General features: G+C 39.1%; 1 protein-coding gene across 1 annotated transcript in view; it reads left to right on the forward strand.

The window, feature by feature from the left end:
• The window catches only part of GEMIN5 (gem nuclear organelle associated protein 5), a 46,002-nt gene that overhangs the window by 12,973 nt on the left and 12,883 nt on the right, over positions 1-20,146 (forward strand). The window contains exons 9-18 of the mRNA XM_042781731.1: positions 478-563; positions 3,943-4,025; positions 5,564-5,700; positions 7,714-7,787; positions 9,803-9,984; positions 10,754-10,893; positions 12,469-12,640; positions 15,483-15,710; positions 18,599-18,712; positions 19,085-19,207. Coding sequence (XP_042637665.1) covers positions 478-563; positions 3,943-4,025; positions 5,564-5,700; positions 7,714-7,787; positions 9,803-9,984; positions 10,754-10,893; positions 12,469-12,640; positions 15,483-15,710; positions 18,599-18,712; positions 19,085-19,207 — 1,339 coding nt within the window. The remainder of the gene's footprint in view (positions 1-477; positions 564-3,942; positions 4,026-5,563; positions 5,701-7,713; positions 7,788-9,802; positions 9,985-10,753; positions 10,894-12,468; positions 12,641-15,482; positions 15,711-18,598; positions 18,713-19,084; positions 19,208-20,146) is intronic.

Here is a 20,146-nt window from a genome sequence, read left to right on the forward strand (position 1 = left end):
TTCCATTGTTCTACTTCTGTAATCCAGAGAACCAGTAGTGACGATTCGTAAGCCTAGAGCTTTCCAAATTTTCTTTGTTATAAATAGAACCATTCTTTTTTTAATTGTTCTGGGATCTTTTATCCTCACTCAGTAGTACATCATGGACATCATATAAATGTTTGAAGTCATTTTGTTTTTAAAAAATGTGTATATCTAAGTTTATACACAGCAGCATGTCTAAAGGAAAAATTCAGAACTGGTAATGGATTTTTTTGGAAGGTGAGATTATAGATGGCTTTCACTTTGTCTTTAATGCTTCTTGATGTACCTCTTTTAAATAATGAAAATTTTTAACTTTTGCAATTAGAAGAAACCAAGAACAAAGAAATTCCCCATTTGGATATATAAAGAGTAACTTTGGGATTTCCTAACCATGTGCCCCTCCTGTCATACGTTCTTACTTGGGAACTTTTTTTTTTTTTTTTTTTTTTGTAGCTATGCTGGCATCCAACCAAGGAAGGTTGCTTAGCCTTTGGAACTGATGATGGAAAAGTGGGCTTGTATGACACCTATTCAAACAAGTAAGAAAAGAGTAACTTAGCTCATTGATCAGAATGTTAGTGATGGATTTAATATTGATGTGTTAGATTGGGTTCTCTAGAGAAACACAAAAACCAGCAAAGCGTATATAGAGAGAGAGAGAGAGAGAAATTTATCTTAGGAAAATGGCTCACAAACGTACAGAAGCTGGCAAGTCCAAAGTCCCTGGAGGAAACGTCGGGCTGGCGGCAGCCTTAGCTTCCGCAAGCTCAGGGGGCCGAAAAATTCAAGGGTGGCAGGCAGTACACTGGTTGTTGACTCCAACGAAAGACGAATCCAAGATCTCCAGGCCGAGCAGTGGGCTGCTCACTCACGGAAGGTTGTAGTCAGCATACCAGGGTCCCAATCCACCAAAGAATGTCTCTCCTCCCAGGATGTCCCTGGATATCCTGGAAGCAGGCCACACCCCTAGGGAATCTCCCCTTGGGCAGATTGGCCACTCAGAACACAGTCATCTGATCCCATCATGGGAACAACCACACAGAACTGGGGTCCAGCCAAGTTGACACACAGCTCCAACTATCACAATTGATTACATAAACCTGGATATACATCACAATTGCCTGATAAGCTTTTTAAAAATAAGATCCTAGGGCTCAGAACTGTGAATTTTATTTCTTAAAATTTTTTAGGGCTCAGAACTGTGAATTTTATTTCTTAAAATTTTTTTGCGGTAATAGTGATTTAGCTCCTCTGACCTTTGAGAACTACTAAAATAAATTACTTCCTTTTGTTTTCCCTCAAGTTACAGAAAATTTTAGACATACATGAAAATTGAAAGCCTACCTTTGTCATCTAGATCGAACTATTTTGCTGTATTTGCTTTATCTGTGTGTATGTAGTGTCTGTGTACAGCACAGTTCTTAAAGCACTCAGCTGCTTATTGAAAAGGTAGCAGTGAGAAGCCACCAGCTGCTCCACAGGAAAAAGATAAGGCAGTCTGCTCTTCATAACGATTTACAGTCTGTAGGGTTGCTCTAAGTCAGAATTGGCTTGAAGACAATAAGTTAGTTGAATTTGGTTTGGTTTTGGTTATATGCATGTTCCTCTGTGTACATTTTACCTGAAATACATAAAACTTAAGTTGTGGATAGGATACTTCTCTCAATTCTATGAATAAGCATGTTCTCCTGTATAACCACAATATCCTAATCATGCTTAAGAAAATCAGTAATTCCATAATATGATCTAACATCCAGTCCATATTCAAATTTCTGAAAAAATTTTTCTTTTCCAAATTAGTATCCCATCAGGGTTCAAACACTACTGTTTGTTATTTTATATCTTTAGTCTTAATCTAGATTAGTGCCCTAACTTCTTTCCATAGCCTTGTCTTTTCAATTTGAAGGCTCCAGATAAACTGTTTTATAGGATATACTACATTTTGGGCTTGTCTGCTTATTTCCTTATGGTGACTTACAACTCGTTTTTCTATTCCTCATATTTTCTGTAAACTAAAAGCTATGTCTAAAGCTGTTCTGTCAGTGTAGTAGCCACTAGCCTGTGCCTGTTGTGGCTATTGACCACCTGAAATGTGGCGAGTCCAAAATGAGGTACATTGTTGAAACATTGGTTTATTTATGTGTACATTTAGAGAGACTCCATTGGTCACATTTATGATATTTTTATATACTGATTTAAATGAAATATATTATTAAAATTAAATTTGACTTGTTTCTTTTACTTTTTTAATGTGGCTACTAGGGAAATTTAAGTTAAATATGTGTGTTTGTGGTTCACATTATGCATCTATTGGGCAGACTATAGAGTTTGAGTAGGTTCTAGACCTGCACTATTCAATTTGTAGCCACTAGCTCTCAAGTGAAAACTAGCCATATATGACTGATACCAGAAGAACAAATTCATTGCCATTGAGTCAGTTCTGACTGATAGCAACCTGACAGGACAGAGTGGAACTGCCCCATAGGGTTTCCCAGGCTGTGAATCTTTATGGAAGCAGACTGCTACATATTTGTCAAATGGAGCAAGTGCTAGTTTCAAACCACCTACCTTTCAGTTAGCAGCCAAGTGTTTTAGTCACTATATCACCAGGGCTCCTATGTAACAAATAGAATGTTTTTATTATTGTAGAAAGTTTTATTGCACAGTGCTGTTATACCAGGATATAACTGTTATCCATAAATAATATTTTATTAGAACATAGCCACACTCATTTTTTTATGTCTTGTCTACGGCTGTGTTCATAGTCAACAAAGCTGAGTAGCTGTGACAAGAGACTATGTCTCACAAAACCTGAAATATTTACTATCTAGCCCTTTACAGAAAAATTTTGCCTACCATTGTTGTAGACCATTCACTTCTAACTGAGAATAAAGTCGTAAATTTAAATAGCTCTGTATAGTTGCAAAATTGTTGATTCTATTCAATTAGTATCTTACTGTTCTTATGATGCGAGTATTCAAACTAACTTTAGAAAAGGTATGTAGATATGTTATTAGGCATTCAGCCTAAAATACTGATTATGCTTCTTCTAGCCAAAGAAATTTTGGTTCATTGTCTAGAATGATAACTGTAAAATTTAGTTGGCTAACATGGGAAATGAATCAGTCAACAGCTAGTTCAGTCCATAGGTTCCAGAATCCTAGCATTCTAAAAGCAGACAGAGAATATAATTCACATTGAAGGTAACAGTGCTGCCCTCTATTTCCAAGATGCTAAACATTCTTTACTGATGTGTCATTTATCATTTTTCACCTCAACAACCTTAGAAAATATTCTTACAAGCAAGATTTCTTTATAAAACAAAATCAAAAACTTTAAAACTAGTCTGCCCCAAAATTTTGTCTTAGATTAAGAATGTAACTGGCACTGGTAAATCTAAAATGACTTCTAGTCTTATCTTGCCTATGAGATAGATCTATCTGGATGGTGATGATATATGCTTAGCAATAAATTGAGTTCTGACTGAACAAACGTTTGATTTTTCTGTTTTGGCAAGAGGGAAAAACAACCTCTCTTTCTGAGTCATGAAAGCCTTTATGCTCTGATATCACCAGTAATATTAGAATATTTGACATTTAATTGAAGTGGGTGATTTAGACAGAGAGGTGAGGAAAGGGATCCAAAAGTGACTGGATGGGTAGGGGTAACATTTGTTTCTAGGTAAAATATATTTAAGCCCTGTTCTTTGTGGAAGTAGGTATCATTATGTTACATAGTATATTATTTACCTTTAGTTCTTTACATTCAGCTATTTGAAGAAAAATACAGTTAAAGGTTTTTTCTGCCAGTATCAGCAACTAAGTTTATAGAAGAAACCTTTCAGACAAAAGTAGTCTTTTTTCCACTGTGCCCTTTTGTTTAACTCTTTGTTTCTTACTTCCCCTCCTGATCCCCCAGACCACCACAGATTTCTAGCACCTATCACAGGAAGACTGTATATACTCTAGCCTGGGGACCACCAGTATCCTCTGTGTCACTTGGTAAGTGTCTAAGCCACGCTACGAATGTGAAGGCATTCTCTCAGTTTAATCCTAGAATGTTAAAACTGGACAGATTTCACAAGTATTCTTGTGCAATGTAAATATAGGCTGCCAGGTCCCCAGGGGCACATGATAAGTTGGAATTCCTGGGATAAATCATTCACTCCCAAAACTAAAACATTGTTGCTTCTCTTTGAGCTGACTTTTCTCATCCTTGCATATAGTTATCTTATACCCAGACCAGTGTTGTTCATTCTCACTTGCTGTCATGTTAATTTTATCAGAATATTATTTCACTGTATTAATGGAATAATGATGCTCTGTTTTCACCCACAGTTGAAACAAACTTAGAATTTCTGAAATGATCTTTTCTTGCCTTTCATTACACTCTGCCCCTTTCCCTCTTCCAGCCCTCAAACTAGTCTTTCTTAGCTGTAAAGGATAGATCTTTTATATCCCTTAAAATGAATGTATTGTACAAAAGTCTGACAGCCTTTTCTTCACTAGCTATGATGAAACGTCTGTAAATTTCCATAGTATACACATTACAGAAAGGATAAATAGTGTAAATCATCAGAACTCAAGCAGCATTGGAGTTGTAGTTCATTCATTTCACAAATGTTTGTCTACTTACTTCTTTTTGCCACGCATGATCTTAGCCCTGGAGATAGAATGGTGAAAATAAAACTTCCCTTTACACGAGTTGGTTTGCTGGTCCGATAGAGCCTGGTGGAACCACTGAGACTATGGCCCCTGGCTGCCCTTCAGGTCTGGAATTGAACCCACACCTGTGGTTTCCAGCCAAACAAAACACAGGCATATGAGGTGAACATTTACCTGAGGTAGATAAACTCCTTGGAGAGAACAATCAGGGGAGGAAAAAGGGGCTGTTTATGCACAGGGAGACAGTTCAAGGGGCAGGAGTGCATGGAGGGATAGACACAGGGAAGAGGTAACTATGGGGAGGAAGTGGGAGGGGAGCTGTTGCATTGGGGGGGGGTACATTGTAGTCAATGTCATGAGACAACATGCGTGGAAATATGGAAAGTGAATTTGCTGTGTAAACTTTCACCCAGATCACGATTTAAAAAAAAACTTCCCCTTACAGAAACCTACCAGAACCACTGTTTGCATCTTTTAAATTAGTAAGATTACTGTGATACCCAGGAAGTCATTGCTTTGAGGACACCTCCATATAGTTATTTATGGAAAGTTCTTCAGCTCCATATATTTAAGTGCCCAAAGAGTAGAATATTCATTTCTGGAAGAAAGGGTAAATTTTCAAAATAAAAGCTTTGATTTAAGAACATATATGTGTATTTTCTGATCTCAACTTTGGTCCCTACTATTTTGAATGCCAAAAGAATGTTCAAAGCAAGTATGTTCAGATACAGCAACAGTGAACTTTATTAAAATATATTAAAATGTTTCAAATATATAGTTAACAACTCATGGTATGGTTTGGTCATACCATAGCAACAAATAGTTGAACTGATAAAGTCTAAAACTGATAAGCTTTCTTTTCTTGCCTCTCACAGGAGGAGAAGGAGACAGACCTTCCCTCACTTTGTACAGCTGTGGAGGGGAAGGGATTGTCTTACAGCATAACCCCTGGAAGCTTAATGGAGAAGCATTTGATATCAACAAACTCATTAAGGATACCAATTCAATTAAAGTGAGTTACTGCAGTCTAAAGTCTTCCCTTTATCTGTACCTCACAGATTTCTCTGGGTTTTTCATCTTGCATAATAAATGTCATTATTGGAAGTGTCTATCATGCTCAGTCATATTTCTTAGATGTTCCTAAAAAGCTCTATGAGCATATTTGTGAATTACAACACATATTTTAGGACTTTTTTCTTGAGCAAAGCAAAGAAAACAACAACCAAAAAGTTTGTTTCAATTGCGATGGTAATTAAAACTTTCAGATCTTGGATGTAAAGAATCTTTTGTAACCTTTTCAGACCAACCTCCTCTCCAGAGTGTCACCTTGATAAAAATAACTATAACCTTGTGTCCAAATGCAGCTGCAAAGTATGTTACTCAAGATGGAACTGTCATTTTGTTTTTATCAATTTCAGTTTGAAATTTCAGATTTATACAAAAGCTGCAATAGTAATAGGGAGAATTCTCTTATATCCTTTATTCAGATTCTCACATTTAATCACACATGTTTTGCCATTTGGTCAGCATACCAGTATGTCAGGGTTTTTGGAAGTCAAACCATAAATGTTGAGGCTTACCCTTTCAAAATCTTGCTCGTTATTTTTTTATAAAGGCTAGAATAAAGGTAACATTTAATTCATAAGAGAAATCTTGATCCTACTATTACATTCCTTCATGGTCTTGAATGTTATCTGAACATTAACGTTCAGCAATGAATAAAAGAAACGAAATTTCTCTTTTCATCGAGCTTTTAGTTGACTACATGGACCAAGTTCAGAGGAGGAGCCTAGTTTGGGTATAGAAATTTAGAATCCCTTTAAGGCATTTGACTGCTAACCAGAATTTGCGGTTCAAACCCACCAGCCACTCCTCAGAAGGAAGATTGGACGATTTACTTCTGTAGTGATACGGCCTCAGAAAACCAAGGAGGGGTCTCTGTGAGTCAGATCCCACTCAATGGCAGTGAGTTTACTCAAAGGGAACTCTGGTGGTGTAGTGCCTAAGGCATTTGATTGCTAACCAGAAGGCTAGGAGTTCAAACCCACCAGCCACTCCTCAGAAGGAAGATTGGGCAGTCGACTTCTGTAGAGATACCAAGGAGAGGTCGCTATGAGTCGAATCGACGCAACAGCAGTGAGTTTCGTTTTTTTGTTGTTGTTTACTCATAAATGATAGGTGAAGAAGCTGTGGTCAGTATAAGGTAGGCTAAAAAAATAAGTAAGATGACAAGAGCTTTTTGGGGAAAACCGATGTATAGAGGTTGAAAAGAGTGATCCAGAACACTTAGAAAAAGATAAGGAGAATGTATATAGCTTGTTAAGGAGACCAACAGATGTTTCATTCTTTATTATGGGATAAAAATCATTTAAGGTAGTTTGTTTCACAAGGTTAATCATTGTAGACATTTAATGCTTCACTGGTCTCTCTATTTTGTCCCAATTAGGATATTAGAAAACTTGTTCTTTATAGCTCTTTGACTAATTATGTAGATTATTTCCAAGAATGGCTATTGTGTAATTACAGCATTTCGAACTCTGAAGATGTTTTTTACTCCTACTGTCTATCTTAGTTTCTTAGTGCTACTATAACAAAAATACAGGTGGGTGGCTTTAACAAACAAATTTATGTTCTTAACTACTTAGAAGGCTAGAAGTATGAATTCAGGCTGCCGGCTCAAGGGGAAGGCTGTCTATGGGTCTGAGGGGAGGTCCTTGTCTTTTTTCAGTTTCTGTTCCTCGATTCCTTGGCAATCTTCACGTGGCATTAGACTTCTCCATGTCCATGCTCTCTGTGCCTGATCTGCGCCTTGTATCTCAAACGTGATTACCTTAAGACACACCCTACACTGATACAGCCTCAGTTACATAAAGAAAACCCTATTTCCAAATGGGATCACATGCATATTTATATAGGGGTTAGGATTCCAATGTATTTTTGGAGGACACAATTCAACCCGCAGTCATTTAAGATGTGGATTAAAGAGCAATGTTTATAGTCAAGATTGTTTTGTTTTACCTCGTAGTATAAATTGCCAGTACACACAGAGATCAGCTGGAAAGCAGATGGCAAAATCATGGCTCTTGGCAATGAAGATGGGTATGTGCTTGTTTCTTTATTTAAAGACAAAAAAGTAATTGCATGTATATTTGATCACAAGCTGGTTACCGCCATCTGTAATGCTAGTTGGTGAAGCCCAGTTGTGTTTGGTTTTCTGATTTATCCTTGCTATACTTAATATTCCAAGAGTACTCTGCATTTTTGAGAACTACAGAATTATTTGGATATTTCCCACTATCTAGTGAGAGTATTTTGCTACAGTGTTCTTTCTATGGCTGTTCTATGAGTCATAGAATGCTCATCTCCTGTGTTGACCTACCTGAATCTTTTTCCATTTTTTTAAAGTAAGCCTGAGGAGCCAGGGTGGCACAAGCAGTTTGTGATTGGTTGCTAACGTAAAAGTTGGCGGTTTGAACTCACACAGTGGCTTCAGGGAAGAAAGGCCTGGTGAACTGCTTCCATAAAGATTAAAGCATGAAAAAAAAAAAAGAAGAAGAAGGTGGGGACCAGGTTTGCTGGTCCAATGGAGCCTGGTGTAACCACTGAGACTATGGCCCCTAGATGCCCTTCAGGTCTGGAATTGAACCCACAACTGTGGTTTCCAGCCAAACAAAGTACAAGCAAGTGAATTAAACATTTACCTCAAGTAGACACACACCCTGGAGAGAACAATCATGGGAGAAGGAAGAGCTGCTTATGCACAGGGAGACAGCTCAGGGTGCAGAAGAGTATGAAGGGATGGACACTGGGAGGAGGTAACTATGGGGAGGAAGTGGGAGGGGAGCTGCTGCATTGTAAATTTTGGTCAATGACATGAGACAAAGTATATGTGAACTGCTGTATGAAAAGTGAATTTACTCTGTAAATCTTCTCCCAAAACCTAATTAAAAAAAAAAAAAAAGATTAAAGCATGAGTTGATTCCAACCCATGGCAAGCCCTATTGGATTTCCAAAGCTGTAAATCTTTATGTAAGTAGATTGCCTCATTTTCCTTTGGTGGAGCAGCTGGTAGATTTGAACTGCTGACCTTCTGGTAGCAACCAAATGTCTTTCTTACCCACTATACCACCTGAGTTCTGCAATCTGTAAAGGTTATAGCTAAGAAAACCCTATGGAGCAGTTGTACTCTATAACACATGGGGTCACCGTGAGTTGCAACAGACGTAACAACTAATGACAGCAACAGGCAGCAATGCTTTTTTGGCCTCACTGTAATCTATCCATTACTGACCATGGAACCGTAGTCCTTATTCAACTATTTACTTGTTAACTCCTCTTTTAACTTATCCCTATTGTTATGTGCCGTCGAGTCAGACCCGACTCATAGGAACCCCTCCTTGGGTTTCTGAGGCAGTCCTGAAAGTTTGACTCCACCTGTGTGATTAAAGTCATCTTCACTTTGAGGAGGCAGCTCTTCCCCAGTCATATCTTGAATGCTTTACAACCAGCAGGGCTCATCTTCCAGCACTACTTCAGACAGTGTTCGGCTGCTACTCATAAGGTTTCCTCTGGCCAATTTATGTTTTTTAGAAGTAGATCATCAAGTCTTTCTTCCTAGTCTGTCTTTGTCTGGAAGCTCCACTGAAACTGAAATCTGTCTACCATGAGTCACCCTGCTGATATTTGAAATCTCACTGGCATAGCTTCCAGCATCACAGCAACACGCAGGCCACCACAGTACAACACACAAAATTGATTGAAACGATGGCTGCCACAGTGGGCTCAAACATAGCAGCAATTGTGAGGATAATGTAGGACGGGACAGTGTTTTACTCTGTTGTACATAGGGTTAGTATGAGTCAGAACCAGCTTGATAGCACCTGACAACAAGGAACACAACTTTCCAGAGATTGTTAGGATTTTTGAAGGCTAACTGTACTTGTCTGAGAGAACAACCTTTTGGACCTAGTTCATTATGAGAGAATGAATGACCTTTGTTGTGATAGATAGGGTTATCCATCATACTCCATCTCACTCTTCCCTAACTGATGGACTGTCTTGTTGCATTGGCATATAATTTCATCATCTCTCTTGTCTCATGTTTTTTATTCTAGATCAATAGAAATATTTCAGGTCCCCAACTTGAAACTGATCTGCACCATCCAGCAGCATCACAAGCTTGTGAATACCATTAGCTGGCATCATGAACATGGCAGCCAGCCAGAGCTGAGCTATCTCATGGCCTCTGGGTCCAACAATGCTGTCATTTATGTGCACAACCTGAAGACCATCATAGGTAACTTAGATTTCTTCCATACCAGGGAGGAGGTTCAGCTTTTTTCCATTCTAGTCTTTGTACCTTTTATTTTTGGCATTAAAATTAAGGTTATTATTGTTCTTCTGCTGTCAGAAATAGTATGTTAATCTTATTTTTTAAATTCTTTCAAATATAATAAAAATTTTAGGAAATGAAGTTTCTCCATAAGCCTGCCTCTCAGTAATACAAGTGTTAATGTTGCACATTTTCTCCAGATTTTAAGTATATATTAACCTACGCATATATGTATGTTAGTAAATAGGTTTACATTTATGTTTACCTGTTTGAGAGAACAATCTCATACAAGTGATGATACATCCTTCTTAGTATCACATCCAGAGGCATTATTTTCATTTTGGTAGCATTTGATGGCTTTCATAGGCTTATCATGTGGCTGTAGGTATGCCCACACTTGGAACCACTAGAAAAAAATTGCCTGCCAAAAGTTATCTGGAAAACATATGGCAGTATCTTTCCTTTTGCCTTGTTAATACAGTCACCATTCACCTCTAAGTCTTTTTTGGTTACCTAAGGCAGTGAATCTTTACGAAAGTAGATTGCCCAGTCTTCCTTCCATAGAGTGCCTGGTAGGTTTGAATTGTGGAAGGAAAATTGGGCAAATCTACTTTCGTAAAGATTTACCGCCTTAGAAACCCAAAGAGGAGCGTCATTATAATTTGTGATTGACTCAATGGTAGTGAATTTGGTTTCTGGTTTGGTCGCAGTGACATCTTTCCTTGCCTTCTAGAGAGCAATCCTGAATCTCCAGTAACTATTACAGAACCCTACCGGACCCTCTCAGGGCACACAGCCAAGATTACCAGCCTGGCTTGGAGCCCACATCATGATGGAAGGCTGGTATCTGCTTCCTACGATGGAACAGCCCAGGTACTGTTGTGTTCCTGACCCTTTGGGATCTTCTCTGAGTACTGCTATCCCCAAACTATGTCCATGTTTTCCTCCCTCCTACCTCTACCCAGCATCCTATATAGAAAGGGGTTTTCTGGGCTCTCGAAGGCACTGTTGTTTTATTTCACATATCTGGGCCTTTGACATGCTAAGATTCAGATTTTAAAATAATGAAAGGGAAAATATTGACAGGAACTAAATTCTAACATTTTTTAAATAAAGATTTCATTCTGACTATCAGTATGTGAACTGCACTGATATGAGAAGTGCTGTCTCTTTCAAACACAGAAGTATTAAATAATATATAACAAAAATAACTATTTGTAATACATTGGAAGTCAGAAAACTCCAAGTTGTAGAAAATAAAGATAAAATGCCCAGGCAGAGCTGTGAGGTAGGAGTTTAGGATATCAGAACCAGAAAAGGCCTTAGAAGTTAAGGCTCTCATGTCAAGATAGATGTCTGTCTCAGTCTTGGGTTGTAATTGAGGTGTCTTCACAAAGCTGGGAACCATGAAGGACATTAATCACTTGCCCAGAAGCTTGGGGGCAAAAGAATCACCTGTACTGTCAACTACCCAGAGAGGGATCTGTGTAGATGATCCTGGATAAAGTGGGGGAACAAAACTCAAAATTATAAAAAGAAAGAGAAAGAGAGAAAGGAAGGGAGGAAAGAAAGGAAAGAAAAGGGAGAGAGAAAGAGAGAAGGAAGAAAGAGGAGAGAGAGAGCAAGAGAGTAGAAAGAAAGGAAAGAGAGAGAGAGAGAGAGAGAGAGAGGAAAGAAAGAAAAGACCAGGCTTGCTAGTCTGATAGAGCCTGGTAAAACCCATGAAACTATGGCCCCTAGCTACCCTTCAGGCCTGGAATTGAACTCACTCCTGCGGCTTCCATCCAAATGAAAGACAGGCATATGAGCTGAACATTTACATCAGGTAGATCAATTGTGGGAGAATAGAAGGGCTGTGTATGCACAAGGAGACAGCTCAGAGGGCAGGAGTATGTGGGAGGGAAGGACACAGGGAAGAGGTAACTGTGGGAAGAGAGCTGTTACATTGTGGGAAATTGCAGTCACTATCATGAGACAAAATGTGTATGAATTGCTGTATGGAAAATGAAATTGGAATTATTCTGTAGATTTTCACCCAAATCACAATAAAATTTAAAAAAATAAAAAATAAATCACCTGTGAGAAATAGAACTGTAAGCATACACATGCAGGCTCTGAACTAGCATTCTCTTCATGATACCAGAACTCCCAACCAAAACATTAACATACACTTTTGAAATACTAAATTCAGTTTGAAATACTGAAATTCACGGGCCACCACCACCAGTAGAAGCTCACACACAATCATCCCTATGGAAGCATCCCTCTATCCCCAAGCACTTTAGCCTTCCATAGGAAATAGCATCCTCTGAAATTGCACTTCTTAGAGAAAATTATAGATCATATGAGGAAATAAGAGTCAAAAGATAAATATATGGAAAAACTTATACCCCAAAACGATAAAATAAGCAAAATTTTTCTGTTCTGTGACATGACCTCTGGTTGCAGGTATGGGATACTCTGCAAGAGGAGCCTCTGTGCAATTTCCGAGGACATCGAGGACGACTGCTATGTGTGGAGTGGTCCCCATTAGATCCAGACTGCATCTACTCGGGGGCAGATGACTTCTGTGTGTATAAATGGCTCGCTTCCATGCAGGATCATTCCCGGCCTCCTCAAGGTCAGTCAGAACCAGGAACCCATAAAACGCTTCCCTGGCTCCCTTTCACCCTTTCTTAATACTTAGTCGACCAAGGTAGGCTTTTGTACAGGGCAGCAGTGATGGTTTGGCAGGGCTTTGGAGTCCAAGCAAGGAAGGCAGCTGGAAGGGGCCAGAGAGCAACAACACTCAAATACCAGAAGGACAAAGAAGCCAACTTACAGAAGCTCCCACTGACCAAATCTGATACAGTATGAATTTGGAGAAGGAAAAAAAAAAAAAAAAAAGAACAACAGAATTCCAGTTCGTCATGGTTAAGTTTGTATGTGAACTTAGCTGGGCCATGATTCTCTGGTTTGGTAGTTATGATGTGGTATGGCGCTTATGTAATGATGTAGCTATCCCCCATGATGAGATGTCAATATAATGTAATCACTTCCATGATGAGATCTACAAGCAGCCAGTAGCTGAAAGAGAGTTTCCTCAAGCTTTTTATTGGCTCTGGATCCTACACCAAGCTCATCATCTGACTGCTGGTTCTTTGAGGCCTATCGATCTTGGATTCTTCAGCCTCTGCAGCCTGTGAACCAGCAGGCTGCCATCTGATCTGCCTTTCCTGGATTCCTCAGCCCCTGCAGCTGTGTGAGCTAGGAGAAGCCTCCAGTCTAATGTCTAACCCGCAGACTTGGGACTTAGCCTTTACAATTGCTTGAGCCATTTCCTTGAGATAAATCTTTCTGTATACATGCATATATAAGATTCACTGGTTTTGCTTCTTTAGAAAATCCAACCTGAGACACTAACAATGAAACACTAACTGGTAACAGACTTTTCTGCTCATTATAAAAAACTAGAAAAGTTGACAACATACTAAATAACTGGGAATTGCTTCAAAGAAGTAAAATGGTATGTCTGTATGAAACTTGTACAAGATGTTCATAGCAGCTTTATCTGTAATTACCAAAAACTGGAAACCACATGTCTATCCTCAGATCAATCAAGTTGTGATAAATCTCTACAATGGAATTCTACTCAGCAATAAAAAGAAAAGTGATTACTGATAAACAAAACAACATGGATGAATCTCAGAAACAACATGCTGTGCAAAAGAAGGTGACATGAAAGACTAAATCCTCTAAGCCATTTATATGAAATTCTAGAAGAGGCTAAGCTATAGTGACAGCAGATTACTCCCTAGGACTTAGTGGGGTATGAGTGGGGCACAGAGCATCTTACTAGAAAGAAATGAGGGGATTTTTGGAGGTGATGAAAATACTCTATATCTTGTTTGTGGTGGCAGTAGTTACACAATTGTATATAGTTGTCAACATTCATCAAAGTGTAAAAAAAAAAAAAAATGAGTGTATTGTATTCAAATCCACCAGCCGCTCCTCAGAAGGAAGGTTGGGCAATCTACTTCCATAGTGATACTGCCTTGGCAACCCAAGGAGGGGTCACTATGAGTCGGGGTGACTCGACAGCACACAACAACAACAACAACTCAATAAAGTTGATACAAGTCAATAAAGTTGATTTAGAAATAAGCAAAGGACAAACATTTAAAAACTAAGTAATAGTAAAATGTCTTGACACCCACAGAGGAGCAACAGTCAAGAAATCAAATGACATATTGCATCAGGCAAATGTGCTTCAAAAGACCTTTTATAAATGTGAAAGGGCAGAATGTCACTGTGAAGACTAAGGTGTGTTTGACCCAAACTCATGGTCTATTCATTTGCCTCATATACATGTGAGAGCCAGACAATGAGTAAGGAATGCTGAAGAAGAATCGGTGCCTTTGAATTAAGGTGTTGGCAAAGAATGTTAAATATACGTGGACTGCCAGAGGGAGCTCTAATAGTGCAGCGCCTGAGGCATTTGAACTGCTAACCAGAGGGCTGGCGGTTCAAATCCACCAGCCACTCCTGGGAAGGAAGACTGGGCAATCTACTTCCGTAGCAATATAGCCTTGGAAACACAGGGAGGGGTCACTATGAGTCAGATCCTACTCGACGGCAATGGGTTTCATTTTGGTTTTGGTTTTGGATTTTGCCAGGCAAAGGAACAAATCTGTCTTGAAAGATGTGCAACCAAAATAAAGAATGCACCTTAGAAGGAAGGATGGAGAGATTTTGTCTCATGTACTTTGAAATGTTGGAAGGGACCAGTTCCTGGAGAAGGACATCATGCTTGGTAGAGTGTCAGTGAAAAAGAGGAAGACCCTCAATGAGATGGATTGACATAATGACTGCAGCAGTGGCCTCAGCATATCATCAGTTGTGATGATGGAGCAGGACTAGGCAGTGTTTCATTCTTTGTACATAAGGTTGCTATGAGTAGGAACAAAGGGCACCTAACAACAAGTCATAACCTAAAAGAAGAATCTGAGAATTCTTATTAACATAAATAAATGTCTTAAAGAAGGAAAAGCATCTCTTTTTTATGCTATAAGGGAAAGCCAATCAGTACAGTCTATTCCACTCAATTTTAACACTAGTTGAATAAATCAGTACTTCTTTCTTTGATCTTAACCACCACAACTAGGTCAGATCTCACAAAAGGGCATAGTTTTCCAAACTGCCAAATTTTTGCCCAAGACTTCAGGCACCAGCCTCCTGCTTGGGAGTCCTTACAACATCGTGTTTATGATTAATGAAATCCAAAAAAAGTGGGTTGAGTTTGTTTAACCTTTTAATACTATAGGTCTGAAATTCATTAGAGAGGAAGGGAAAAGGTAAGAATGCTGTCAGAAACAGAAGTAATGCAGTATTGGAGATTGTAGCTTAGATTGTTTTTAACTCAACAATGTAAATGTTAATTTATCTCTTTTTTTTTTTTTTTCTTTTAATTGTGATTCCTATAGGGAAAAAAAGTATTGAACTAGAGAAAAAACGGCTCTCTCAACCTAAGCCAAAACTGAAAAAGAAGAAAAAGCCTACCTCAAGGGTGCCCATGAAGCAGGAGTCATTTGATGGGAATGAAGAAGAGAGCCTAAAGGAGAACTCAGGGCCTGTTGAGAATGGAGTGTCAGACCAAGACGGGGAAGAGGAAGCCCGGGAGCCAGAGGTGCCCTGTGGCCTCGCTTCAGCAGGTGTGTGGGAGAACCCTGCATTTATTAACTAGGATTCCTTCAGCTTGTTGAGGAAACTAAGCTAGGTTCTTCTCCAATTTTGAAACTTCTGTGCCTCTGCCCTACCTGTTTTTCTAACTTCTTAACTTAGTATCTTTGTTGCCCTATAGCTCTGTACTATTTTTTTGTTTTATTTTTTTAAAAAAGCTTTATTTAAGCTTTAAAATGAATACCTTCTATATCTTTAAGGGAATATAATAGATGATTAGGGTGGCAGTAGTGAAGGTTTGTAGAGAAAATTTCTTCTCTACTTGGGCAGAGTAAGATTATTGAACAAAGTGAAGCTAGGATAGTATACGTACAAAAACTTAAAGCTTTAGCAATATGATGTCATGAGCCATGCAGGTTTTTTTATTGAAAGAAAACCATTATCTATCTTTTTTTTTTTCCTTAAATAATATTATATCGTGTTTTTAGTGAAAATTTGTACCTGTCATTAGACTTACCAATCTCTGCCCTAGAAGCTGCTGTCACTATGAGAACTTAAAAGTTCTCACTCCTCCTACCTGTAGCTTGTTCCTGACTTGCTGTCTTCTCACCAAAAAAAATTGGATGTGGTGATGAGGTCCTTCCTGTCTCTTAAGCTATAGTGGCAGTTCTCAGATTTCTCACAAAACAGTTTTTCAGGATTTCATCACTAATTTCCAGTAATACAGCCTATTAATGATTTAAAGAGAAAAAATTATTATTGGCTAAGAGTCTAGCACTTTTATCTTTATTATTATATCATATATTTACCTTCAAATTCTGGTGTCTGTTACCAGTTACAATGTGTGATTAAATAGCAAGCAATAGAAATAGAAACAGTGATTCCTGCTTAATTTTTTTTTTTTTTTTAATTGATTTGGGTGAAAATTTTCAGAGCAAATCACTTTCCGTACAGTACTTCACATACACTTTGTCTTATGACATTGACCACAATTTACCACAATGTAACAGCTCCTCTCCCACTTCCGCCCAATAATTACCTCTTCCCTATTTCCATACCTCCATGCACTCCTGTCCCCTGAGCTGTCTTCCTGTGCATAAGCAGTCCTTCTTTCTCCCATAATTGTTCTCTCCAAGGAGTCAATGTTCAACTCATAGGCCTGTCTTTTGCTTGGCTAGAAGCCACAGGTGTGGGTTCAGTTCCAGACCTGATGGGCAACTAGAGTCCATAGTCTGAGTGGTTCCACCAGGCTCTATTGGACCAGCAAACTTGCCCCCCACCTTTTTTTTTCCTCCAAATGATTTTGAGTTTTGTCCACATTGTTCTCCCTCTTTATCCAGGATCTCCTACATAGATCTCCTTCCAAGTGGTTGACATTGGTAGCCGGGCACCATCTAGTTCTTCTGGTCTCATAGTCATATAGGCTGCAGATTGGATGGTATGGTGTACCAGTCACTAGGACTGATTGTATGCATGAATTTTTGGTTTTCTTCATTCTTGTTTACTCCTGCTTAATTTTTAAAGCAATATTTTGTTGTAATATAATTAAAATAGCCAAAATATATGATACAAGGCATCCCTGACCTTCTTTATCCCAAGAAATGTCTGTTGCACCCATAGTTAAGGCAAACAAAAAGAGCTAAATGTTTAATGAATTTATTTTTTTAGATTCATCAGAATACCTTTTTATTACAGAATGGTTACATAAAATGTTCTTTACCCTGCAAAAAGGGCAAGGAGGCCACATGTTCTGACCTCCTCTAATCCCACAAGAGGAAGACAGAATCACCATCAATAGGCCAAGGCCTATTCCTGCAAGGCCAGACACGCTGCCTCCCTCCAGCCCTTTCTCCAACCGTTCCTCCCAAAGCACCCACCACCTCTCTCCTGGGTTCACTAATTCGCTGCAGTGGCCACACAGAGCTCACAGATTATGGGGTTTATTAGGGAAGCAACACAGGCTACAATTCGAGTTCAGAAAAAGTGCTCAGTCTCTCTTCCAGCCCACCGTCCCTCAGCCAACAGTCTCTCACAGTCTCATTCCCAGCAGTGCTGGTCCCTGGGTGTCTTACTCAGCAACGCATGTCTCTTGCATCTCTTTCCCAGCAGCACGTGTCTCTTTCAGCAGCACGTCTTCCTCAACCAGCAGTCAGAGAGAGTTCTGCCTCTAGGAGGCCTCCTTTTGAGCCCGGCAGGGTGGTCAAACTAGCCAATCATAGCATCAGAACTCTAAGCACTTGAGAGAGAGTGGGCACCTCCCAGAACATTATTTTGTGCCACTCCCAACAGAAATACTCCAGGTGGACAACTTCAGCAATCAGGAGCTCCTCAGTTGCTCATAGAAAATCCCACCTTGGAGTTTACTTATGGGTAGAAAAGCCACACTAAGTAATTTACTACACTGCAACCCCTGTAGATCAACAGCTTGTTTTTTTGTTTTCATTTTTTTAAAAAAAAGTTCATGGTTATATGGGCTCAGGACTGTAACCCCCTATCAAAAGCACATAATATTTTCCAGTAATAAAGTTTTTCATTTTTTTTTGTAACTAAATGTGTGATTACTACTTTGTCACCTAAATGTATACGAAGTGTTTTGTAATCTGAGTAAAGTTTGGGAACTCCTGGGCCTGTGGTACAGAGTTGTGGAGGCTAGAAGCTTATTAACTTTTACTTAGATAAGTTAGTCAAAGTTCTAAATAATAAACTTGTAGATTACTAGAATGCAACCAGTTTGTGAAGTGGGAAAGGGGAGACCACCCATGCTTCCTTTACAAAGTATTTTATCTCATCTGTTGTAGTGGTTGTAGTGGTAGATAAAATTAAATCACTGGGACTGAATGTACTTTTTATATTGAAAAAGAACTAGAGACCACATTGTTCTTATCTCAAACTTTTTTTTCTTCTTTTTCCCCCATAACAGTTTCTAGAGAACCAAGTATCTACTCTCCAGTTTCCTTAGGCTTTGAAAAATCAAAAGTCGTCGTTAATAACAAAGTCACTTTACCAAAAAAGGAGGCACCTAAAGAGAAACCAGGTTGGTATCTAATAATATTTTGTTAAAGTTTCCTAATATATTACATACAACTGAAAACTCAAAACTAGGTTTTTTTGGTTGATGGTTTTGAGCTGGTTTTTGTTTTTGTTTTTTAAGTTTTTTGATTTGGGATCATACTTTTAAAAATTTATTTTCCACTTGAAGTGTAGGCTTGCATTGGTTGATACTGCTTTGTGAATGTATACAAGGGCATTTCTGTGTATATTGTGATGTTACCTCAGCTCATTTGACTTGAAAGCTTGTTTATTGGAGTAGGAACTTTCTATCCCCAGTAACATCCATCCTGTAGGTTACATTACACAATGGACATTCAGTTTTGGTCAGACTGTCTATAATTTTATTCCATTTCAGAAGCCTTAATCAAGAAGAAAAAAGCTCGTTCCATGCTTCCACTGAGTACAAGCCTGGACCACAGGTCCAAAGAGGAGCTTCATCAGGACTGTTTGGTACTTGCAACTGCAAAGCACTCCAAAGGTACAAAAATAGTTATTAGCCGTCCACAGTCTTCTAGGGACTGGCACATAAGAAAGGTTGCCTACTTAATGTCAAATTAATGGAGAAAAAAAAACGTCCAAGTTGTTGTCTGTGTGTCTACATTCTTTTTCAGCTATGCTCCTCCTACCCTGTACCCTACTGCCATACTCCCCATTCTGACCCACTGTCAGCAATACTAAGTGCCTTTGATTTGTAGTTCTCTGCTTTTATTGTTAGTGATATACTTGTCTCCAGCCCTCTGTGTGCCAAGATTGGTGTGTGTTGGCTTAAATCTATCCACATGAGTTGATGCTCTCAACTCTTTTTTTTCCACTGAACAGTCTTCTCCCACCCCATATTGTTTTAAAGTTTATTTTTAAAATGACAGTAATTTATGTTCTCCCCTTGTCAGGGAATGACATGGCTATTCTTAGTGGATAGGGCCTGTTCTGGTTACCTAGTGCTGCTCTGACAAGAATATATACCACAAATGGGATGGCCTTAATAAACAGAAGTTTATTCTCTCACCGTTTGGAGGCTTTAAGTCCAAGTTCAAAGTGCCAGGCTCTAGGGGCTGGGTGAAAGCCCCTCAACCTTGGGGTCCAGCTCTGCCTCCTACTCCTGGCCCACTGGAGCTAGAGGCATTTCTTCAACCAGCTGCTGGCTGCTGAGACTGACAAACCCAAGGTTAACAAGTAAAAAGGCTTGGTCCGATGTTACCAAACCATATGGCGGGCCATTAATTCAACTCCATTGTAAGTCCGAAGGTCGGCAGAGCATGGCAGGCTGCTGAACAATGACATGGCTACATGTAGGGTCCAAGCATGCTATAAGCTAGAGACCATTCCCAAAGCTGCTGCTTATATACGGGAAGCAGACCACATACCCAAAGGCAGCTACTCAGCTGCTCATAGTAGATTCCACCATGAAGTTGATTAC

Source organism: Orycteropus afer, unplaced genomic scaffold (assembly GCF_000298275.1).
Source record: "Orycteropus afer afer isolate SDZICR_OR568_19922 unplaced genomic scaffold, OryAfe1.0 scaffold00160, whole genome shotgun sequence".
Classification (NCBI taxonomy): Eukaryota; Metazoa; Chordata; class Mammalia; order Tubulidentata; family Orycteropodidae; genus Orycteropus; species Orycteropus afer.